This window comes from Limulus polyphemus, unplaced genomic scaffold, assembly GCF_000517525.1.
Source record: "Limulus polyphemus unplaced genomic scaffold, Limulus_polyphemus-2.1.2 Scaffold716, whole genome shotgun sequence".
Lineage (NCBI taxonomy): Eukaryota > Metazoa > Arthropoda > Merostomata > Xiphosura > Limulidae > Limulus > Limulus polyphemus.
Window position 1 is genome coordinate 71,136 of NW_013666326.1, and position 20,685 is coordinate 91,820.

The 20,685-nt window shown below is 32.2% G+C and overlaps 1 protein-coding gene across 3 annotated transcripts in view; it reads left to right on the forward strand.

The window, feature by feature from the left end:
• Nucleotides 1–20,685, forward strand: part of LOC106460135 — a 150,202-nt gene that overhangs the window by 54,633 nt on the left and 74,884 nt on the right. For all 3 annotated transcript variants that reach the window (XM_022386783.1, XM_013919816.2, XM_022386784.1), the window contains one exon: nt 19,711–20,458. In XM_022386783.1, the coding sequence (XP_022242491.1) occupies nt 19,711–20,458 (748 nt within the window). The remainder of the gene's footprint in view (nt 1–19,710; nt 20,459–20,685) is intronic.

A 20,685-nucleotide genomic window follows, 5' to 3' on the forward strand; every position in this document is an offset into this window, starting at 1 on the left:
CCCCAAAAACTTTGTCTTCAAAATAAGGGTGCATCTTATATTCTGAAAAATATGGTTCATGTTTGTTTTACCAGAGAATTGTGACCAATATTTGAGAAGTATTGGAGGACACATGATGTAGGTGCTCAGTTGGTTGCAAAGCATGTTTTAATATAATTATATATTATTATTTATATCATTATATTAAGAGTAAATTAACAATTATTGTCATAATAATTTTTTAAATTTTGAAATGCTGAAACATTATAATGAATAAAGTCAATTGGTTTTTGAAATTTCAGCATTACACCATATGATTATATGTAGCACATAGTCTATGAGAAGCAAAATATGTCATATGAACTTAAGTTTTTTGTACTGTATTGATATGAAACTGTTATTAAACCTTACAGACAGGTCACGTGTGAAAGGCCATGTCAAGGCCCGTTTGGTATCAAACTGTAGAGTATAATTCAAATTTTAGTATTTTATCTTCCTCAATTTAAAAGAAATATTAAAAAACAGAGTTTAACATTGATTCTTGTGTGTCACATGGTATGTTGAATGCAGCACTGGTTCAAATTAGATGTTTGTGAAGTCAAAATACTAAGTCTATAGTTTCGTATGACTTACTTAGGAACTCAACTTACCGATATTGACAAGCTAGAATATAAAATAAGAAGGTCTTATCTTTTCAATTTGCTAAGATATTGCTCATGTAATAAATCAAACACAGTATCACCCTGCCCAACTCTTTCCATTTTTGGAAATGCTCTCTTATATACACTTACTTCTATATATGACATAATGACATATGACGTAAGCTCAGAATGTCTCCATAGTGGTTTTTCTCAGCATTTCTAATGTGGCTAGCACCATTGCTTTCTTTTGAACCAAGATTTCAATGAGGTTGTGTCTTTAGTTTGCATGAAATTTCATATTTTTTGGGGGTAAATTACATCTTGGTTACTAAGCTTGATAAGTTATAGTTGAATTCTGTGTTATTGATGTAGTAATTTATGATTTTTTTATTATTCAAATGTATATATAAAACCTAAAAAAAAATATTTTGTTTCATATCCTCCACGTGCAAAGTTTTTAAAGGCTTAGCAAGCTGTGTCAAGCAGCAACTGAGTACAAAGGTCGTAACTAGGAGAGATAATTTGTTTTTTTTACTTCTTTAGTTACTGTTCTATGTTATAAGAAAATAAGTTTAAGAACTAAATATGCAAAAGATCAGTTATGTCAAGAGATGGTTAAGATTAATGACTTCTAATGATGTACATGTATACTCATAGATTGTAATTTTATCCTGACAAGTATGCTGGACAATTATTGGGATATTGGCTGCTAACTTGTTTGGTTGTTTTATTAAGTCCTGATCTGTGTTCATTGTTAATCTACTCACTCTTTAATAACAAGATTTTTATGTCACTTAGATCTATAGATAACAAATGTTTAGCTATCTTATACTTTCTTATAATTGCTAACCTTTCAAATTTTATCTTTTAAAAATTATCGAATGCTTAATTATTAACTTTCCATATGATGTTGGTTAATGTGGCTGATCTAGTAACCACAAAGTAACCATCAGAGTTTCCATTGAATATATTTTGTGCATCTTCATGAAATATTGCAAGCTTTCAGTAAACATTATGAGTCTTTTGTACAAAAGAAAATCAGATTTTTTAATTGTGTATTTTTACTAAAGATTTCTCTGTGAATAAGTGAAGTCGTAATGTTGACTGTTTTGAGTATAAACTTTTCAAATTTTGTTTGTGTAACCTCTAAAACCTCCTGAATTAATATTTATCTTTTTTTTTTCAGTAAAACTTTATATTTTTCTCTACCCTAACTCCATATGGACTTGGTTGATTTGACTGACCTTGTAACCACCATAAAAAGAAAACAAAATCAAATTTTTGTTTAAAAAACTAGAATGTCTGCAGTTTGTAATTGAAAACCACAGTTGTTTATCCTAAATAGCTTAAGGCTTGAAACAGTCTACACCTATTTCTACATAATTTTATTGTTTTATTGCCCTTTGAACTGTTTCTAGTTAATATTTCTGCCATATAAGTTGTAATTTGCTTGGCAAATGCATAGCTTTTACTGCATTGAATAACATAAGCTACTCACAAGTAGTGAAGACTTTTTGCTATTATTATTATTATTCATTATCTTACTTAACCTAACCTTATCTAACCTAAAAAGTTACTAATTTTAACATTTTAATTACTTTTATAACCATAAACACAGAATATACATGAAAAACAATATATATAATACTTACCTTTGATCTCTTGTTTTTCTGCTGTCAATTGCCCATGAAATTTAAGCCTACTTTTATTTTTCTAATTATAGTAATAGTACACTAAATGATTTTTATTTACACAAATAATATGTCTAGGAACATAGAATAATAACATGCACAAAGCAAACAATGTCCTATATCTGTTATTATGCAACTGGCTCTCTAATTATGATAAGAGGAGCTTAGATTATCTCCCTTTGCTGCTTGATCTGAACACATTATAAGATAAACTTTCAAATTGAGGATGAAATTGACAATATTCTGTACTGAAAACAATGTAGCATAGGTCATTTGATGCATTAAAACTTTACCTTTCTATTTTTTATGATTGATATAGTACAAAAATGTTAGAAAGAATTACTGACTATTTGTGAAAAAGATGATGTGACAGATGGGTGTGGAAAGTGGGTCTTAGTTTCTAGTTTATGACTCCATAAACAAATAAGATAGAAAATTATAAAAATAATGCTTTGCCTGAGTGATAACAATATTATAATGAGTAATTGACATCAAATTCTGTACTTTTTGGAGGGGTGGTAAATAAATTAGAGGAGAGGGGATACCTAGAGAGCAAATATATATTGGTAATAAAGTAGCTTGAATAAATTTAATATCAACTGCTACACGTGCTTCTAATGATTAAAATGTTTAGTGTCACACTTACACTCCAAAACATTGGCAACCCTGTTGATTGACAGCTCACTATTTATACATTGTAAAATTATTGAAATTAATACATGTGAAATTGAAAGTAATTGTGAGAATAATTGTGTTAGAAGGTCATTTAGACCCAACCAATAGACAGCAGCCTACTTAGCCATATTCTTCCCTCAGAAAATGTTGGATGATACCTCCATAATACCAGTATTTTGTATTATTATTATTATTATCCATTTATATGCAGAAACATCGCTTAAATTTGTTTCATGATTATAAAAAGTAACAATATTAAGAACATTCCTTTTACTTGTTTTTATTTTTTTTTATTTTCATTTTTGTAATAGAGTAATTATGCTGAATATGAGGATGTTTTTTTTAATGCTGGTTAGGTGATTAAATTGACATTGATACTACTGGATGGTCTGTTCCTTCACTTGAATTAAGAAAAGTTAGAAGATTTAGTGTATGTAGGTTTGATGTTGATTGAGTTATATGTTTGAGTATATTTTAGGAACTGTGTGTTAAGTGGCTAAAATATTAGTTATTCCAGAACTGATCTTCAGTGCTACTGTTGGTTAAGAATTTTCCACAAAAGATATTTTGTAGGATATGCACTAAAATTGCACTATTGTAGAAAGAAGAAGAAATTTACGAGTGTTAGTTTGAATATTTTTACTTACTATCAAGTTGATATTGTTAAAGCTAAGTTCAAGAACAGTTGAATATGTGACACTTGTTCACCATTGGATAAAACACTTATTAAACTCTTGACTTACACTTCCCATAAATATGAAGATGAAAACACAAACGTCAGACCAAAGACAATACCAGTAATGATCTCACTCTTTTGATTTGTATTACTACAGTGGCAATTAAGTTATTGCCAAACAAAATTAGTAAACATATTGAATTTAATGATAATAAAGCTAATAGTATGAATGAATAAAGTAGAAGTTGGCTACAGTAGACAAAGTAGTTTCTGGTTGCTCTTGTATAGGGAGATCCATACTGATATTTAAAATTGCTCCTGCAATATCACTATCACATAGCTATTGTAATTCTTATATTTATTCTAATAATTTAGAACTAATGGGGGGAAGGATTTTGGTAACATGACCAACATGCTTTTCTATTTTCAAAATTGCTATTTCTAAACTTCTATATAAAAAAAAAAGCTAAGAGGTCAATAAGACTTACAAGTTTTTATTTACTTCATGGTTTCATTCAAAGGACCACAACACTGAGTAACAAACTCCATGATGATATTTGAAGAGCAAACATAACAAAAAGTCTGGCTGTCATAAACTGATTATAAATGTGTTAGGTGTGATGATGTAAATGACATAGTTTTATTGTTGTTCATGTTACTTCTACAGAAAGGGAAAAGGTTACTTATTTACTGATACTGTAAAGAGAAAACACACAAGGTTTGCAAATTCAAAGCAGGGCGTTTTTCTCATGCTTGCATACAAAATTTCAGCATACTGTATGAAAATGATATTGAGCTAAGAATGAAATATAACATTTGATGTTGAAACATTGTGATTTTTATATATATATGAAGTTTAACCAAATAGTCTAACATATCTTAATAGCCTAACTAACACCCCACTCCAGACATCCATTCAAAGTATCATTAGGTCTGAAAGAAAATACAGATAATACAAATTTGATTTTTAAAGTGCAAACTTAAGTAGGCTTTCTTATATCATTCTAAGTCATCTGCTCAAATATAACCATTTATTACATGTATGGTCATGGTAGAGTTCATATTTACTGTGTGAAGAATAGATTCTGAACAAAACATAAATTAAAATGAATATTTCTATATAACATTAAGACACTATTAATTTTAATGTAAAGGGGAATACAGACCTTCCAGTCTTTTGCCTCTTCTAAAACAACAAATGATTCCTTTGGTGTTTAACTTGTCTTACCATCCTTTTGCACAAAGTTAACCTGACTACTATGGCTCTTCTCTCTATTGTTGATTTCCTCACATCTTTCCTTCAATATCCTTCCCATCACAGCTAGAACTTGATTATGATGTCACATACGCATTAGCAGTGCCATATGATTTTGATGTAGTTAGCCACTTTTGCATTTTTATTATTTCCTTTTTGCTCTTGAAGGAGTAATTTTTTCTGTTCTTTCTTTATTATGATGACACTACACTCCTCAATAAGGGCCACATCCCCTTCAGCATTGTCATTTAACATATTCAAGTGTTGAATGTCTGTAGTCTTCGCTGTGCTCCCATGACTCAGGGCCATGATCCAGAAATCTAGATGGTATTTTGAGGTGCCTGAAGAAGTGTATTGTGTTCTTTGTGATGAAATATTCATTTAACATGTCCTCAAATTTATTGATATTCAGCTGGATATGCTTTTGGAGGTTCATGCCTTCCTTCTCATGTAGTACCTTTACCATTGGTCATATTGTCTCTGTGGATACAGTTGAACTAAAGGATGCCAAATAAGTGAGTTCCTCATTGAAATACTATAGTTGCCCAGCAAATTTATTACAGACAAATTTTGAATGAGCAGAATTCACCTTCTTATGCTTAATAAGATATTGTAGGAAGTTAAGATCATTACAAGAAGTAGAAATGGAATCAGAAACGGTGAACTATGCTCTGAAATAGACTCAAACAATAAATTTGCAATGCCACAATGTCCTCTTTCATCAAGACCATTGAGCTTAAACTGTCTCGTAAACATCCAGGTCTTGAGGGCATATAATGTCTTGGCCATCCATTGTACATGACAAAGTGCTCCAGGTGCTATAAATTGCACTCCTTGAGGAAGGATGCAACTAAGGTTATGGCTAGTTCAAGAAGCTCTCAATAGTCATCTCTAGGTTGGATGATGTGAAGTTGTCTTGTAGCAAACTCGTTGACACTGTCCTCAAATTTCTCTGTGACTTCTGCTACTTTATCATGGTCAGTTCCAGTTTCATAATTGGACTGACACCTGTGTTCTCAGAATTGGTAAAATCAATTGAAAATTGCAATATCTGGACCAGAGTAAAGCCCCATACAGCCTTTGAATATATATGCCAGGAAAATTCCTAAGATACAATATCATTGCTAAATACAGAAGATTATTGTTTAATCTTTGTTCTAACAGCACATATGCTCCATTTCTGTGACCAGTCTTGCTTGCTGTTGTGTGAAAACTAACTGCTGTTTTCATAATCAATGGCTCCCCTCTCTTAAAGCAAAAGTGCCACAGCAGAGTTAAGCCTCTCCAATTCAGAACATCAACATTGAAATGCCTAAGAGTTGGTCTACTCCTGCACCAAAGGGTTCACTGACAGACCATGTACTTGTTCTTTCCCTGTGAGATCATTATAAAGCTTGCAATCCCAGATTAAAACTGTTGACTGGAACTGTTTGTTTAAGTTTTTGACAAGTTCTTCACAGAAGCGATGTCGAGATTATCAGATTGAGGAATGGTTGATGGTTAGTTTATGCACATAATGACCAAGGTTGTGAGCTGTGGCAGTAAGGGTAAATGTTGCCTTTCTTTCACTTAGTTTGGTTTTTTCCATAGCTGCTGCTAAATCGGGAGTGATATTTCTTTTTGCCCTTGTCCTCTTTTTAGGTTTAGAAGATGATTCTCCAACTCTATCCTCATCACTGTTATTGGTATTGTATATTCTAATTTCATAATCACTACTGTGGGATGATTCTAAACAACTGACAGTTACAATCAAGGTCTGCTGTTTCTGCTCTGCATGCCATTTCCTGTTCACACATGCGTTACTTCTTTTCTCAACCTTTGATTCCGTTAAAGAAAGAACCGTATCTACCTAGCCCATGCACCCACACTGTGTTCTCTTTTCACATGAGCAAGAAGAAAGTCCTTGTCTTGTGAGATCTTAATCAGGGTCAGGATATCCCTATTGTGTGATGTTAAAAAGGTGATCCAGATTATTGACAAACTCTTCTTCATTAACTCAGTGTGTTTCAGTTTTTCTTTTTGAATTTTTCTTTAGCTTTACCTGTTTTCAAATATTTCTCCAATTTGTTAATGGCATGATATTCTGGACAAATTGAATTTGAGCCTTATTTCAAAAAGCTGCAGTGTCCTTTATCACAGCCTTTGAGTTTCATAAGCTTTCTTCTCTTATGTTTTGTGATAGTAGAAAAACACACGTAGCACTTGCATATTTGAAGTTAATTTGCTTCCTAGTTCAGTCTTTTTCTGAACCAAGCAGCCAAAGTGTAGACTTACTTCTTATTGCAATATTCATTTGCAATGATTTGCCGACACAGTGTCAGCTGAAATGATACAGAAAAATCTGCTTAGGTGCTTATATATACCCTCACATAAATTCTAGAAACTATTGTCATCGTACAAAATATTCCAAAAGTAAAAAGTGACACCATGGTTTATTTATATACAGAATGTTTTTAACATTTTGAATAACATGGAATGCTCTGGAATATTCCAGAATATGCTACAGTATTCCAGAATGTGCTAGGATATTTCATAATAATATGCTAGAACATTCCAGCATAATCTAGAATCTTGTAGAACTATTTAGAATATTCTGGAAAATTCAGAGTATGCAGGTATAATTTGAGCTGCAAGATAAGATTTCAAATGCTATGAGTAACCCCTAAATGCTGTTCAGTATGGATAAAACTTGGCATGAATTACTTATTTATATTATGGACAAAATAAGAGGGTGAGAGTGTTGTAAACCAAAAATAGGGACCACCATGATGCAAATAGTTTATTTATTTATAATATTTACTAAATCTTTTATGCACCACCAGTAAGGTTAGCTTGTAAGAAGATTCCCTTAATTTAGTAATGTGTGGATTAGCTTTGGTTTCATGTTTTTGTTTTGCTTTTGAAATTGCAATATTTAATTAAATTCTTTCACCTAGAATATTCAAGTTTATTATTAAGACTTAATTCTTTAACCAGCTTTATTTAATATTTATTTCTATTTAATCTATAGAGTGGCCCAGTGGTAAGTGTGCCATCTTCTGAAGTTTTTGTGGTTCATTCCCCATTACTGCCAAAAAAATTGTGTTCTGCATTTTGGTTTGTGGGTGTATTATAATAGTGACAATCAAATCCCACTTTTTGATTTGAGTAGCAGAGTTATCAGTGGGTGGTGTTGACAAGCTGTCTTCTTTCTTGTCTTTCACTTCAAAATAATGATAGCCCTTGAGTAGCTTTGTACAAAATTCAACAAAGAAACTAACAAATTTTGTAACTTGTAAATCTTTAAAGTTTAATTTTAAGTTTGATAATGTAATCATTAAAAAAAAAAGTACTGACCCTACATGTTGAGTGGCATATTACTGAAATCATAATTTTTTAAGACTTTCCCATTTCCTTAGACTATTCAAGGCCCCAATTTTTATGTGGCTAATATTGAAAATTATGCAGTCGACTGTTGGAAATCATGCAACATAAAATTGCTGATAATCCAGAAAAAATATAGTTATGCATTATGTGACAAAACTTAAAATTATACAACTCTTACTTAAAGTTAAAACAGGTTTAAACATATTTAAAAGGATGTAAGACATAATTAACACCTTAAGTACAAATTGTGCCAATTTGAACCACCTTGGAAGTGTGAATCTTTACATATTGTATCTCTGAATATGCTAAATTTATTTTCAGGAAATTTGGCAAATGTTGAATAATCATAATTCTTTTGTGGACAAAAAAGCAGATTTTTAAAATAAAGTATTTATACTAAAGGGTTCTCTGTAAATTTATGAAGACTACTGAGTTACAGTGAAAGGTGGTGATTTTTCAAACTAAGAATAAAAATATTTCTTTTCATATTATGGTTTTATTATTTCATTCACATAACCTCTAGAAGAGATTTGTATTTTATCTATTTCCTTTTCCTTAACACTGGTTATAGCAAAATCATCAATGTATGGTGAAATGTAAATTTGAAAAATATTAAGTAAAATGAATAATGTTCTCTTCTTCTTTGAATACATCATTTTCTGAGATTTAAAATTTTCTTAATCACAATTTCAGTTAAAATTTTCACGTCTGTTCACTTTTTATGGTTTATTGTCTGTACTTTTGATCACGATCCTTCATCAAAAGCAATAAGTTGCAGCAAGAGCCCATTAGTGTCTGCAGTAAACACTAGGAACAAAGTGTGTGACCCTATGATTTTTTGCACTTGCTGGTAGGCCTTGACTGTTTTTACTAAATTAGTTGTTGAAAAAAAAATTCATTAGCTTTCAAATATACATTTTAGAATGCACAAACTATATTGGGCACTAGAAGATATCCCAAAATTACCCAACTTTAACTGGCTTTCTAACTTAGCTACAAATAGTTCAAAAAACATTCTGTAAGCACTCGTAGGAAAGAATTATGATCACCAAAATAAAATACTTCTACTAATTAATGATTTACATGGGAAACTAAATAACGTCTGTTTGAGGTTTCTATAATGAAGAAGATGCTCTTTCTATTGGTTACAAACATGTCCATCAACCTTGTAAGACTATTAAACTAATTGATATTTCTGCCAATCAAGAATTACATATATGTTTATGATTATATGTAGTTTGGTTTTACACGGAAAGCTGTATTAGAGAAGATATAATGTCTATAAAGGAGAATTTGGAGTGCAGACAAGTTGTGACACTGGGAAGTGAAGATTGAGCATTTTTTAAAATAGTTATTTTTGATATTAAAAAATCAAAACTTAAATAGTATAAAAATCTGAATTATATTTTTTGTTTTAATGTCAAGATTATTGACATACATTGACAATACATAACCTCCAACTTTTACCCACTCCTACTGAAAGAGTTAATACAATTTCACCATCAAAAGCAATTTAATACTTATTTTCTGTGGAATGACAACAACAAACACTTTTACATTTAAGTCTTTTTTTGACAGGCCATTAATCAGGTTGTCTGGTCAGAAGTCAACCACTTGCCAAATGTCAAAAAACTAAATCAAAGATACAAATATGGACACACTAACCTAAACTTGACTTTACTAAGTCTAGATATTCAGACTTTGATTATGCAGTCAACTAATGACTATGCAGGTCTATGTAAATTAAGAAAAAATGTCATGGTCATTTAAATATGTTAAACTTATGGGTTTTGATGAGAATTCTAAAAGCAATAAATAATGTTTACTATAACAGGGACATTCATTGCAGTGTTTCTTGTCATAAATAGAATAAATTGGATCACAGAAGTTAGGATTAAATGTGAGGGTATCATGCTTAATTTTTATGCAAATTTTATGTAAGAAATAATAATGAATAATTGTGAAATCAACTTATCTTTTTACTTTTTAATGAAGTAAAAATATATAATGAAGTAAAAAAATGTTTAAGATAACAGATTTTTTTTTGATGTAATAGGTTTGATTCTCCGAGAACAAATACCAAAAATTGTAATTTAGTTATTTCCTCAATTGTAGTGACATGAGTGAAAACTATTACATCAATGAGATTTGGGCTAAGATGGCATAATCTTGAGCTTTTTTTGAAGTCACCTTCACCAAAAATTCTCTTGCTGACAGAATGTAGCATAAATGGAGAGAAGTAGATGTTTAAATATTCCCTGCTTCTTCAATATTTCTTCAGTGATTAAATTTATCAGGTGTGACGGTCACCTAAAGCATGCTGGGAATGTTAGATTCCACAAATGTCCAACCCTGATATGAAAAATTTTGTTTGTAGAAATGAAAAACATTTTATTAATCCCATAAATGTGTCTAAGTAGTAATGAGAGAATCCTATACATTGTTTCATTTTGGTCTTAGTGTAGAATATGGCTTAACAAATAAGAATAACATAAGAATGGATTATAAATGGTCATGATAGATGTCTTATTATCAGAAACCACAAGTCATTTAAGTTTCCAAGACAGTACCTCACCTTTTCACACAGAATAGCTTAACCCCACATGCATCTGCCTGTCAGACTTGGATGCCACTAATCTCGAGCTATTTCCCTAAAAAGCATTTGTTTAATATGAACTGCAATAATTGTGCATAATATCATTGTCATGCAATGATATCCCTCCATCAGTAGGAGGGTGACACAGCTTCCATGCACAGTGACTCCCCTAAAGCACTTACACTTGAAGTAACTTCATTCTTTTCCTCAGCATTGTCTTGAACGGACGTGTTTTTAAAATTATTGATCAATTCTGTGATATTTGTAATAGTTTATGAACCTCAAGTTTCATTGAAGTTTAACACTCACTACAGGCATCTTTTTCTGGGCATGTCATTAGGTTATAGTGAGTTTCATTCAAAATTTAATTAAACTACTTTCTTATCATTGTACAAAAATAAATTTGGCATAAAACTTAGCTAGTAATCCACATATGAAAATTACATAAGTTTTAAGTTCTTAATTGTATAATGCAATATTAGAAAAAAATCCTGAATTTCTCCTAGTATGGGAATTGCAACATTTGATCTCTAGGTATTATCAGTTCTTTAACTTAAATACCCCTCTTAGAAGTATGAATTTGAATGTAAATTACTCATTATAATGTTATCATTCAAACAAAGCATAATTTTTGGAACCTTCTATCATATTTGGTTAGAAAGCTATGAAATAGACAACCAGACCCCTCTTGCCATGCCCACCTGTCACATCCTCTCTTTCAGAAATAGTTCTCTCTGACATTTAATACTGTGTTACTTATAAGCAGTAGAAAGTCATGTTTTAATATATCAAATATATTATAACACATTGTTTTCTGTACAAAGAATTGTCTATTTTGTTTCCAGTTAAAATTTTTTTCAAATGGGAAACACATCGACAAGCTTAGCTGAATTTTTAACAGCTCTTGTTGCATAGTTAGAAGGGCAGAAAAATTGTGGTAGTTATGAGACATTGTCTGCTTTTTGCATGTTATTATTTTGTGTTCTTTGGAACATTATTTAATTTAAAAAAAAATTATTTAGTGCAATACTACCATTGGTATAAAAAAGTAGGGTTAAGTGTCATCGACGGCAAAAAAATGAATACCCCAGGTAAGTACTTTATTTCTTGTTTTTCATGTGTATTCTTTATTTACTATTTTTAAATGTAACTGAAATATAAAAATTAGAAACTTTAAGGTTAGATTAAGTAAAATAAATAATGATAATAATAATAAAAAATTGTTCATAAGGTATCCTTGCAACATATGCTAAGTGATTTACAACTTATATGGTGTAAATATTAGTCACACATGGTTCAAAGGGCAATAAAACAATAAAATTTAAGTATAAGCAGATGTATACTGTTATGAGTTTAAAGCTATTTAAGATAAAGAATGTAGATTCATGTTACAATTTGAAGTCAGGTCATCTAGAAAAAAAAAAGGTTATTTAAATTTATTTTGATTTTTTTTTTGGTGGTTATGTAGTTGGTGAAATTGTTCAACCTCATAAAGAGTTAAGTTAGAGAAAATATCAGATAAAATATAAAGTTTTACGGAAAAAAAAATGTTTGAAATTTATTTTGGAGGATTTATCGGTTATGCAAATAAAATTTGAGATTTTTCAGATGAAGAAAAATCATTTTAATTCTAACATGAGAATCACTTTGCACTTGGAGCAGTCAACACTTTAACTCCTTATATTCATGGAAAAGTTTTAGGGAAAATACTTCATGAAAAATTCTGATTTTTTTTTATCTACAAATGACTGAATTATTACTGAAAGTTTGAAATTTTCTGAAAATACACAAAACATATTAGATCTTATAATATGGAAACTATAAAAGTCAATTTTGGGTCACAAGCTCGGCCAATTCGACTGAGCCCATTGTGAGAGAGTTAACGAGTTTCTTTCATCTTACTAAAAATATAAAAACAATCTTGCTATTTATCCTACATTACTGATTCTCATGTGACTGATTTTTACTTTGTCCTGTGATGGAAAAGATGTTCCTAACATGGGGCCTGTGGCCACTGGAGGCTCATTCTCTGTGGATGACGTGACAGCCATTGTCCTGAACATTACTGGTTCTCTCATGTACATTGGGCCTCCTCCTTCCATTCATATGGCTTAAACCCATTCTCCCCAGTTTGAAGATGACTAAGATGACATGTTTTTCCAACCAGGGTTTGCTCTAGGTACTGCATTACCTGTGGAGGAAAATCTTCTCCCTTCCAATCTTTTTCTTGACCTGATTTTCTAGGTATGTTCTTTTCTTTCTCTTTCTTATGTGTCTTTCACTTCCTTTTGTTCTTTACTTCATGAAACCCACACTCAACATTACTTTGTCTTTACTTCCTTGTCTGATATTAGGATCTAGGTGGACTCGTTTCTTGAACAACTGCACATCTGCACTCGCATGCCTTGTCTTCCTCTCTTTTGTCCTGGCTTTCAGACATTCTTCTTTTCTGTTCCTTGATTCCTAATCTTTGGAATCTCTTTTACCTGTTTCACTTCCTAGAGCCCAATTTTCATGCCTTCATCTTTTCTTTCTACCTTCTTATATTACCTCTTCTTTCTTTATCTTATTTATGAGGCACTTCATCGTGCTATGGAAGGGTTTTCTGGATAGTCATTCTCTTCTTTTTTACCACTTTAGCCTGTACTACTTCTACTGCTGTATCCTTCCTTACTTTATTCTTCTGTTGTTTGGACTTGTGTCGGGATGCTCTGTTAACAAATGTTTGCTTGCTTCACTCTTACCTTTATGATCTTTGCTTGGCTCTTTTACTTTGCCTGGAGTTTTTTTGGGGTGTTCCTGACCCAATGAGACCCAGACTGAGGTGGCCAAGCATCAGTCCTTGTCTACTTTGGTTTCTTGTCTTACTCAACCTTGCCCTTTTGATCCTGTTTGTAGGCCTTCTTAATCTATGTCTCCCTTTCACATTCCAGCTTCCAGATCTTCTTCTCCCTGTCCTCCCACTTCATGACATTAGGGTTGTTCAGTTTATTGTGGTGACAGTCCTGTTGAGTTTGACCTAGTGAGAGTCTGTCTCACTTCACTAGACATTGGCCTCCATTTTTGACAGACAAATGGGTTCTTTAGGTTCTCACCCAGGGCCTATTTCTCTGCTTCTCCTCCTCCCTCCAGTCATGTTTATCTTCAATGTATGGAGAATGTGACCTTGGATCTCTTGACCAATAACCTGATTGAGAGTGTATTTACTCCTACTTCGAGATATTACTCTCATATCTTTGATGTCTGGTAATTGATCTGTCATCTCTCAACTGGTTTCTAGTCATCCCACAGTGTAGGGTTATTTTTCCTCCAGTGTTTTTTTTTTCACCATGCATGCAAGGTTCTTTTGCTTGTGGGGACTCTGGCTTTCCTAGAACCACACACTCCATTAGGCTGCACACACACGCATGTGCCTCATTCAGTTGACATTTTGGAACCAGTGGTCACTTTCTTGGGATTCATTAGCCTTGGTTGTGATTTTCTCTCACCTCTTCTCAAGGAATTGTCTTGGTGGCGTGTCTGTGCCAATACCACGATAGGCATCTCTTTGCTGCCCCCCCCCCCCAACTGGATCTCTATCTTTTCACAGATTCTTCTCTGTTGGGCTGGAGCATGCCTAAATGACAACATGGTTTTGGGTGTGTGGGCTCTGGAGAAGAGTTCACTCCATGTCAGTGTTCTCAAACTTCTCCTAGTCCATTGGGCATGCTCCCATTTCCCTCCTCTTCTAGTGGATTGATTGGTTCTGATCGTCTTTAACAGTTCTACAAACATTTTTTATATCGATCATCAGGGGCTAAGTCATTCCACGACTCTTTGCTTCTGCATATTGAAATTGCTGTTTTGGGGTCATTCCCATCAAGCATGTCTCATAGCTTGTCATGTGCTGGGGACTTTGAAACTGAAGGCAAATTGCCTTTTTTGTCCAAACTGAATTGTATCCAAGGAGTGGCTTATTCACTCTCAGATTTTTCATTCAGTTGGACACAAGTCTAATTCATCCTTTTTCCATAGGCATCTTTTTCTGTGCATGTTATAAGGTTTCTGTGAGTTATGTTCAAAATTTAATGAAACTACTTTCTTCTCATGGTATTTCAATAAATATAGCATAAAAACATAGCTAATAATCCATGTTTTAATAGTATATAAGTTTTAAGTTATTACTTTTATAAATCAATATTTAAAAAAATCCTGAATTTACCCTAGTGTGAGAATTGTGACATTTGTTCTTTTGGCATCTCCTCTCTTCTTGTAATATCCTTATCACTTAGAAATTGCTAATAGTTCTCTTTGACATTCAATGCTATAGTATTTATAACAAATAGAAAGCCAAGGCTTTCATCTGTGAAATGATGTATTATATTACATTTCTTTCTGTAAAGAGACTTTTCAATTTTGCTTTCCGTTCAAGCTTGATTCCCAAGGGAAACACACTAATGAGCTAAAATGAAGTTTTAACAGCTGTTGTTGCACAGTTAAAATGCCAGAAAAATTGTGATAGTTATGGGACATTGTCTGCTTTTTGCATGTTTAAATTCTGTTTTCTTTGGTACATTATTCAATTAAATGAAAAAAATAAATTATTGCATTACTACCATTGGTATAAAAAAGTGGGGTTAAGTGTAATCGACATTCAACAGCAAAAAAAAGACCCAGATAAGTACTTTTTTTCTTGTTTTTCATGTGTATTCTTTATTATTATAAAAGTAACTAAAGTGTAAAAATAGCAAACTTTTTATGTCACTTAAGGCTGGGTTAGGTGAAATAAATTGTAATGAAATATTTTCATGAGGTTAGCTGTACATTCACCAAGTGATTTTTGACTTATAATGGCACAGGTAGTAGTTAGACAGGGTTCAAATGGCAATAAAACAAAATTTATATATAAATAGATGTATAATGTTATGGGTTTTAAAGCTATTTAAGATAAACAAATGTAGTTTCTTATTACAATTTGAAGTCATTCTAGAAAAAAAAGTAATTTAGATTTATTTTGATTTTTTGTTATTGTTATGAGGTTGGTCGACTTGACCACCCTTGTATAGAGTTAGGGTTGAAAAAATAACAGATAAAATATAGTTTTACTGAAAAAAATTTATGAAATTTATTTAGGAAGTTTTAAAGATTATGCAAATAAAATTTGAGGTTTTTGAGATGAAGATAAGTATGTTTAATCTGAACATGGAAATCACTTAATACTCACATTAATATATAGAAATATCATATATATACTCAAGGACAAATATTCAGTAAAAAATACTTCATTAGAAAACCTGATTTTTTGTGTACAAAAGACTTGTAATGTTTACTGAAAGTCTATCAAATGTTATGTATGTGTATTAACTCTTTCAGCATGGGCTCAGTCCCTGGGACTGACCTTGTAATCATATGTTAAGGAAATTTGGCAAATTATCAGTAAACATTACAATGCTTTCATATGTTTCGTATAAATATTTTTTTATTAAATCTTAAGGTTTGTAAAGCAATGCTTTTCTCATGCCTCTTTTTCTTTTTGCGTGTTGCCTATCCAATATGCAAAGTAATTTTCATTTTAAGATTAAAAATACTTTTGTGCATAAGAAAATTTTCAAATTTTACATGCATAATCTTTATAATGTCCAGATAGTTATCAAATGTTTGTTAAGAAAAAACTGTATATTTTATCTGTAATTTTCAGTAATGAAATTCAGGGTTCAGTACCAATTTGGCCAATCTCGTAACCAACATAAAAAAAAAAGGAAATAAATATAAATTATGCCTTTTTCTTTCTAGAATGACTTCAGGTTATAACACATAAACATAAATGTTTAGACTAAATAACTTATATCTCATAACATTATACATTTAAATATATTTATTACTTTTATTGTATTGACCTTTCAGCCATGCCTGGCTAACAATACAGACGTCACAATGACACAGCTCACGTGCACTCATGTTACCATATCACATAACGTAAAACTGATCCTTTGGTCTGTACAAAGTAACTTGTATTGGCTGTGTTTTAGTCATCTGGTATTTTGTAAAATACAGTCACATTTCAATTATTATACATTATATATTTATATAGATTATTGCTATTTAGAAACAAGTTCTTAAATTTATTTTTCTTAAAACATAGAATAGTAAATAAAGAAGCGTACAGAAAGAATTATCTCTTCTAGTTACGACCTTTGCACTTCGTTCTTGCTTGACATAGGTTGCTAAGCCTTTTAAAATTATGCACGTGGAGGATAAAAAACGAAATAATTTTTTGGAGGTATTATATATACAGTTGAATAATCAGAAAATCATAAATTACTATATCAATACCATAGAATTCCACAATAATCTATCAAGCTTAGTACCTAAGCTGTATTTGGGTCTAAGAAAATATGAAATTTCAAGCAGACTAAAGACACAACCTACATCCTTTAAATCTTGGTTTGAAAGAAAGATATGGCATACAATCATGTTAAAATGGCTTAGAAAGCCACATTCTGAGCTTCTGATTGGTTATTTATATCATATACAGAAGTAAGTGTATATAAAGGAGCGTTTCCAAAAATGGAAAGAGGTGGGCGAGGTGCCACTGTGTTTGATTTATTACATGAGTGAATAGAAAAGATAGTTTCTTATTTTATATTTTAGCTTGTCAATATATGTGATTTGAGTATCTAATTCATACAAAACTATAGACTTAGTATTTTGACTTCACAAACATCTAATTTGAACCAGTGCTGCATTCACCATACCATGTGACACACAAAAATCAATGTTTATCTATGTTTTTTTAATATTTTCTTTTAAATTAACGAATTTAGTAATGTATAGTTTTAAAATTTGAATTATAATCTACAGTTTGATACCAAACTTATTGATATAATTCATGTAATAGTAGTTCAATAATATTTTAAATGGGAGTCAACAAATGTGATGACATGTCCTTTCACCCATGATCCATCTGGAAAGAGTTAAAAGTTATAATATGGAAATTATGATAAGTGCTAAAGTGGTTATGATGTTGGTCTATTTGACTGACTTTATTCCTAGAGAGTTAATGCCTTTGCCACTGTTCTCAATATCAAATGTCCTCTCTTCTAGTGTCCAGTTCATTATTGTTCAGCCTTTGTGTTTGATGCTTTTAGCCAGGAATGGTCGCATCTTTTTCTGTATGCCTATCCTTCACTTTGTCTCTTCACACATCTATTCTCTTTGATGTGCGACACTGCTTTTTGGGTCCTGATAGTGGCCCCTCTTTTGTCTGTACAACCCTGATTTGCTCTGCTTCATCAATTGATATACAGGTATTAAAGTTACTCAATTACCTGGTTTAGACAGTACTATCATTGAAAAGCCTGCAACAGGAGAGTGATCTGGGTGCTTTTTTGAGTCTTCGAACACAAATTATCTCTCCTCCTCTTCATGTGATGCATTGGAGACCTTGCCACTTACAAGTTCCTAGCTGCTGGGGTGGTGGACCTTGGAGAGTTTGTCACTGACTGATTGTGTACAGTACAATACGGTGGAAAGTAGGACAGTGGTGGCATTGTCTGTGTAGTGCAGGTCTCCCCTCAAACAACCAGTGTACTCTCCTCTTGCAGCAGGACAGGTTCATCTCCAATGTCTCTGTCTGTCCAGTTGAGGTGAGAGAGGGACTGTGCAGTCTGATCACACCCTAACCCCCTACACTTCTTGACTAGTCAACCACTTGTATGCGGGTGCTTGGTTGGTCCTGCAAAAATTCCACCATTCCTTGTAACAATTAGGGCTCTTAAGCCTTTTCCTCCTTTTCTTCCAGGTGAAGAGTATACCCTGGTTGAAATGAGATGCAGCCTCCCATTGGTGCACCCCTGTGGAGCCCCTGCCATTGTGTCACACTCCTTGGGCTTTCCTTTCAGGCACTTTTTGAAGGGAGCTCATCTAGATTTAATGTTTACACTGACATCTCCACCATTTCATTGTGGGATTCTAGCAGTTCTATGTGTGTGTGTGTGTGTAGGCAAGATATTGTCTCAGAAGTCAACATTTTTTATACCTGAAAATGTATTTCTGATAGATACCTCAGTACACCTTCTCACCTGTCTGCACCACTTCTGATGCACTTTCTTCATGTCTCGTGTAAGAATGAAATTATTTCAAGTGCAAGAGCTTTGGGGTAGCTGCTGCACAAGGATGCTGTATTATGTTGGTGGAGGGGTGTTATCGTCTGATGATGTCATCATGCACTAACACAGTTAATATTAAATGTGCTTTTTAGGTCAGAGTTAGCTTAAGGTGGCATGCAAATATCCTAAGCAGATTGATGAGGGGTAAATATATTCTGTGTGAGAGGTGAGTATCTAACATAAATACATTTTCAGGTAAGGAAAATGTTAACTTGTACTTTATTTTTGCTGATGTTTATTGTAAGATACTTACATTTTACACTCTTTTTCCATGAACTTATACAAATAGAAGCCATTATATAGCTACTGTAGTTATCTCAGTGACAGAGATTCTGCAAATACTGTGGAAATTGTTATACATCTAAGGTGACCATAGTGTCTTGTTTGATCAAATGCTTAAAGTTGACTTACAGAATGCTAAGAAATGATGTGTAGTCGCATGATAGTTAATTTCATTTATTTAGGAAGAAAAAATTAGATTTTTAACATTAAAGATAATGCAATAGAATTAGAGAAAAACTATTAGTTGAAAATATGTTACATTGAAAATTCTAAAGTACTAATATTTAAGTCATGAAGTAATAAAAAAAATTGGCTGACATTGAAATGAAAATAAACATTTTTTGTCTATCCTTTGCATAATAAATTTACTTTATGTTCTAGAAATTATTTTCTTTCTCCCAGGAACGTAATACCATTGGCTTGCCTAGACTAGAAGAATGTACATTTGACCCTGCTGAGGATACTTCCATGTCAAAATTGCCTAACACTGTTTTGCTTATTGAAAGTGAATTACCAGTAGAAGAAGCAGAAAATAAAGATGAATTTGTGGGAGTTTACTTATTTTCTCAGGTTTTTTCTCCCAATGAAAAAATACAGAATTGCATGATTTGCCCCGAAAAAATACAATTAAAAACCGTCCGAGACCTGGATAGACACTACCGCAAAGTTCATGATCTTGTTTCTACCATCATTAAAGCCCAGTATAATGAAAACTGTGTGTTTGTATGCATGCCTTCAAATGTGAATGAAAGCACTGTTTTAAAATCTAAGTGTCGGTTTTGTCAGGCTCTTTTGAGAAACCTTAATCAAGTTGAAGAGCATTATTCATCTATCCATGGAAAAATTGTGCGTAATATTCCAGAATCCCAGATTACGTTTTTGGGAAGGTTTTTTTATTGTAGTTTGTGTTCATACCCATCATCAACCATTACTTCTCACCTAGACCACATGAAAACTGTCCACAGTATGAGAACTTTTGTCTGCCGTTTTTGTAACTTCTGCACATCTCAGCCATACAAATTAAGGCTTCATGTACGGCAGAGTCATTTTGCATCAATTGTGGATTCTAAGTGCCCTGCTTGTCAGATACATTTCAAGGAAAGAGAAGAGTTAGTTACACACATGCAGAAGGCTCATGCTGTGCAAACTGGTAAGGAATATTTGAAAAAAAAATGCCTTTTCATTTCATTATAATATAATGATATGCTAGATGTGTTTGTAAAAATACATTATTCTGGAAAACTGATTGTATACTTCAGTAATAGTCTGTAGAGAAAGCTAAGTATAGGTGATTTGATTGTTTAGAATTCAAAACCATAAGAGTTGAAATGTATTGTTATACAGCATTATCATCTCAGGTCAGTTTTTCTAAATCCT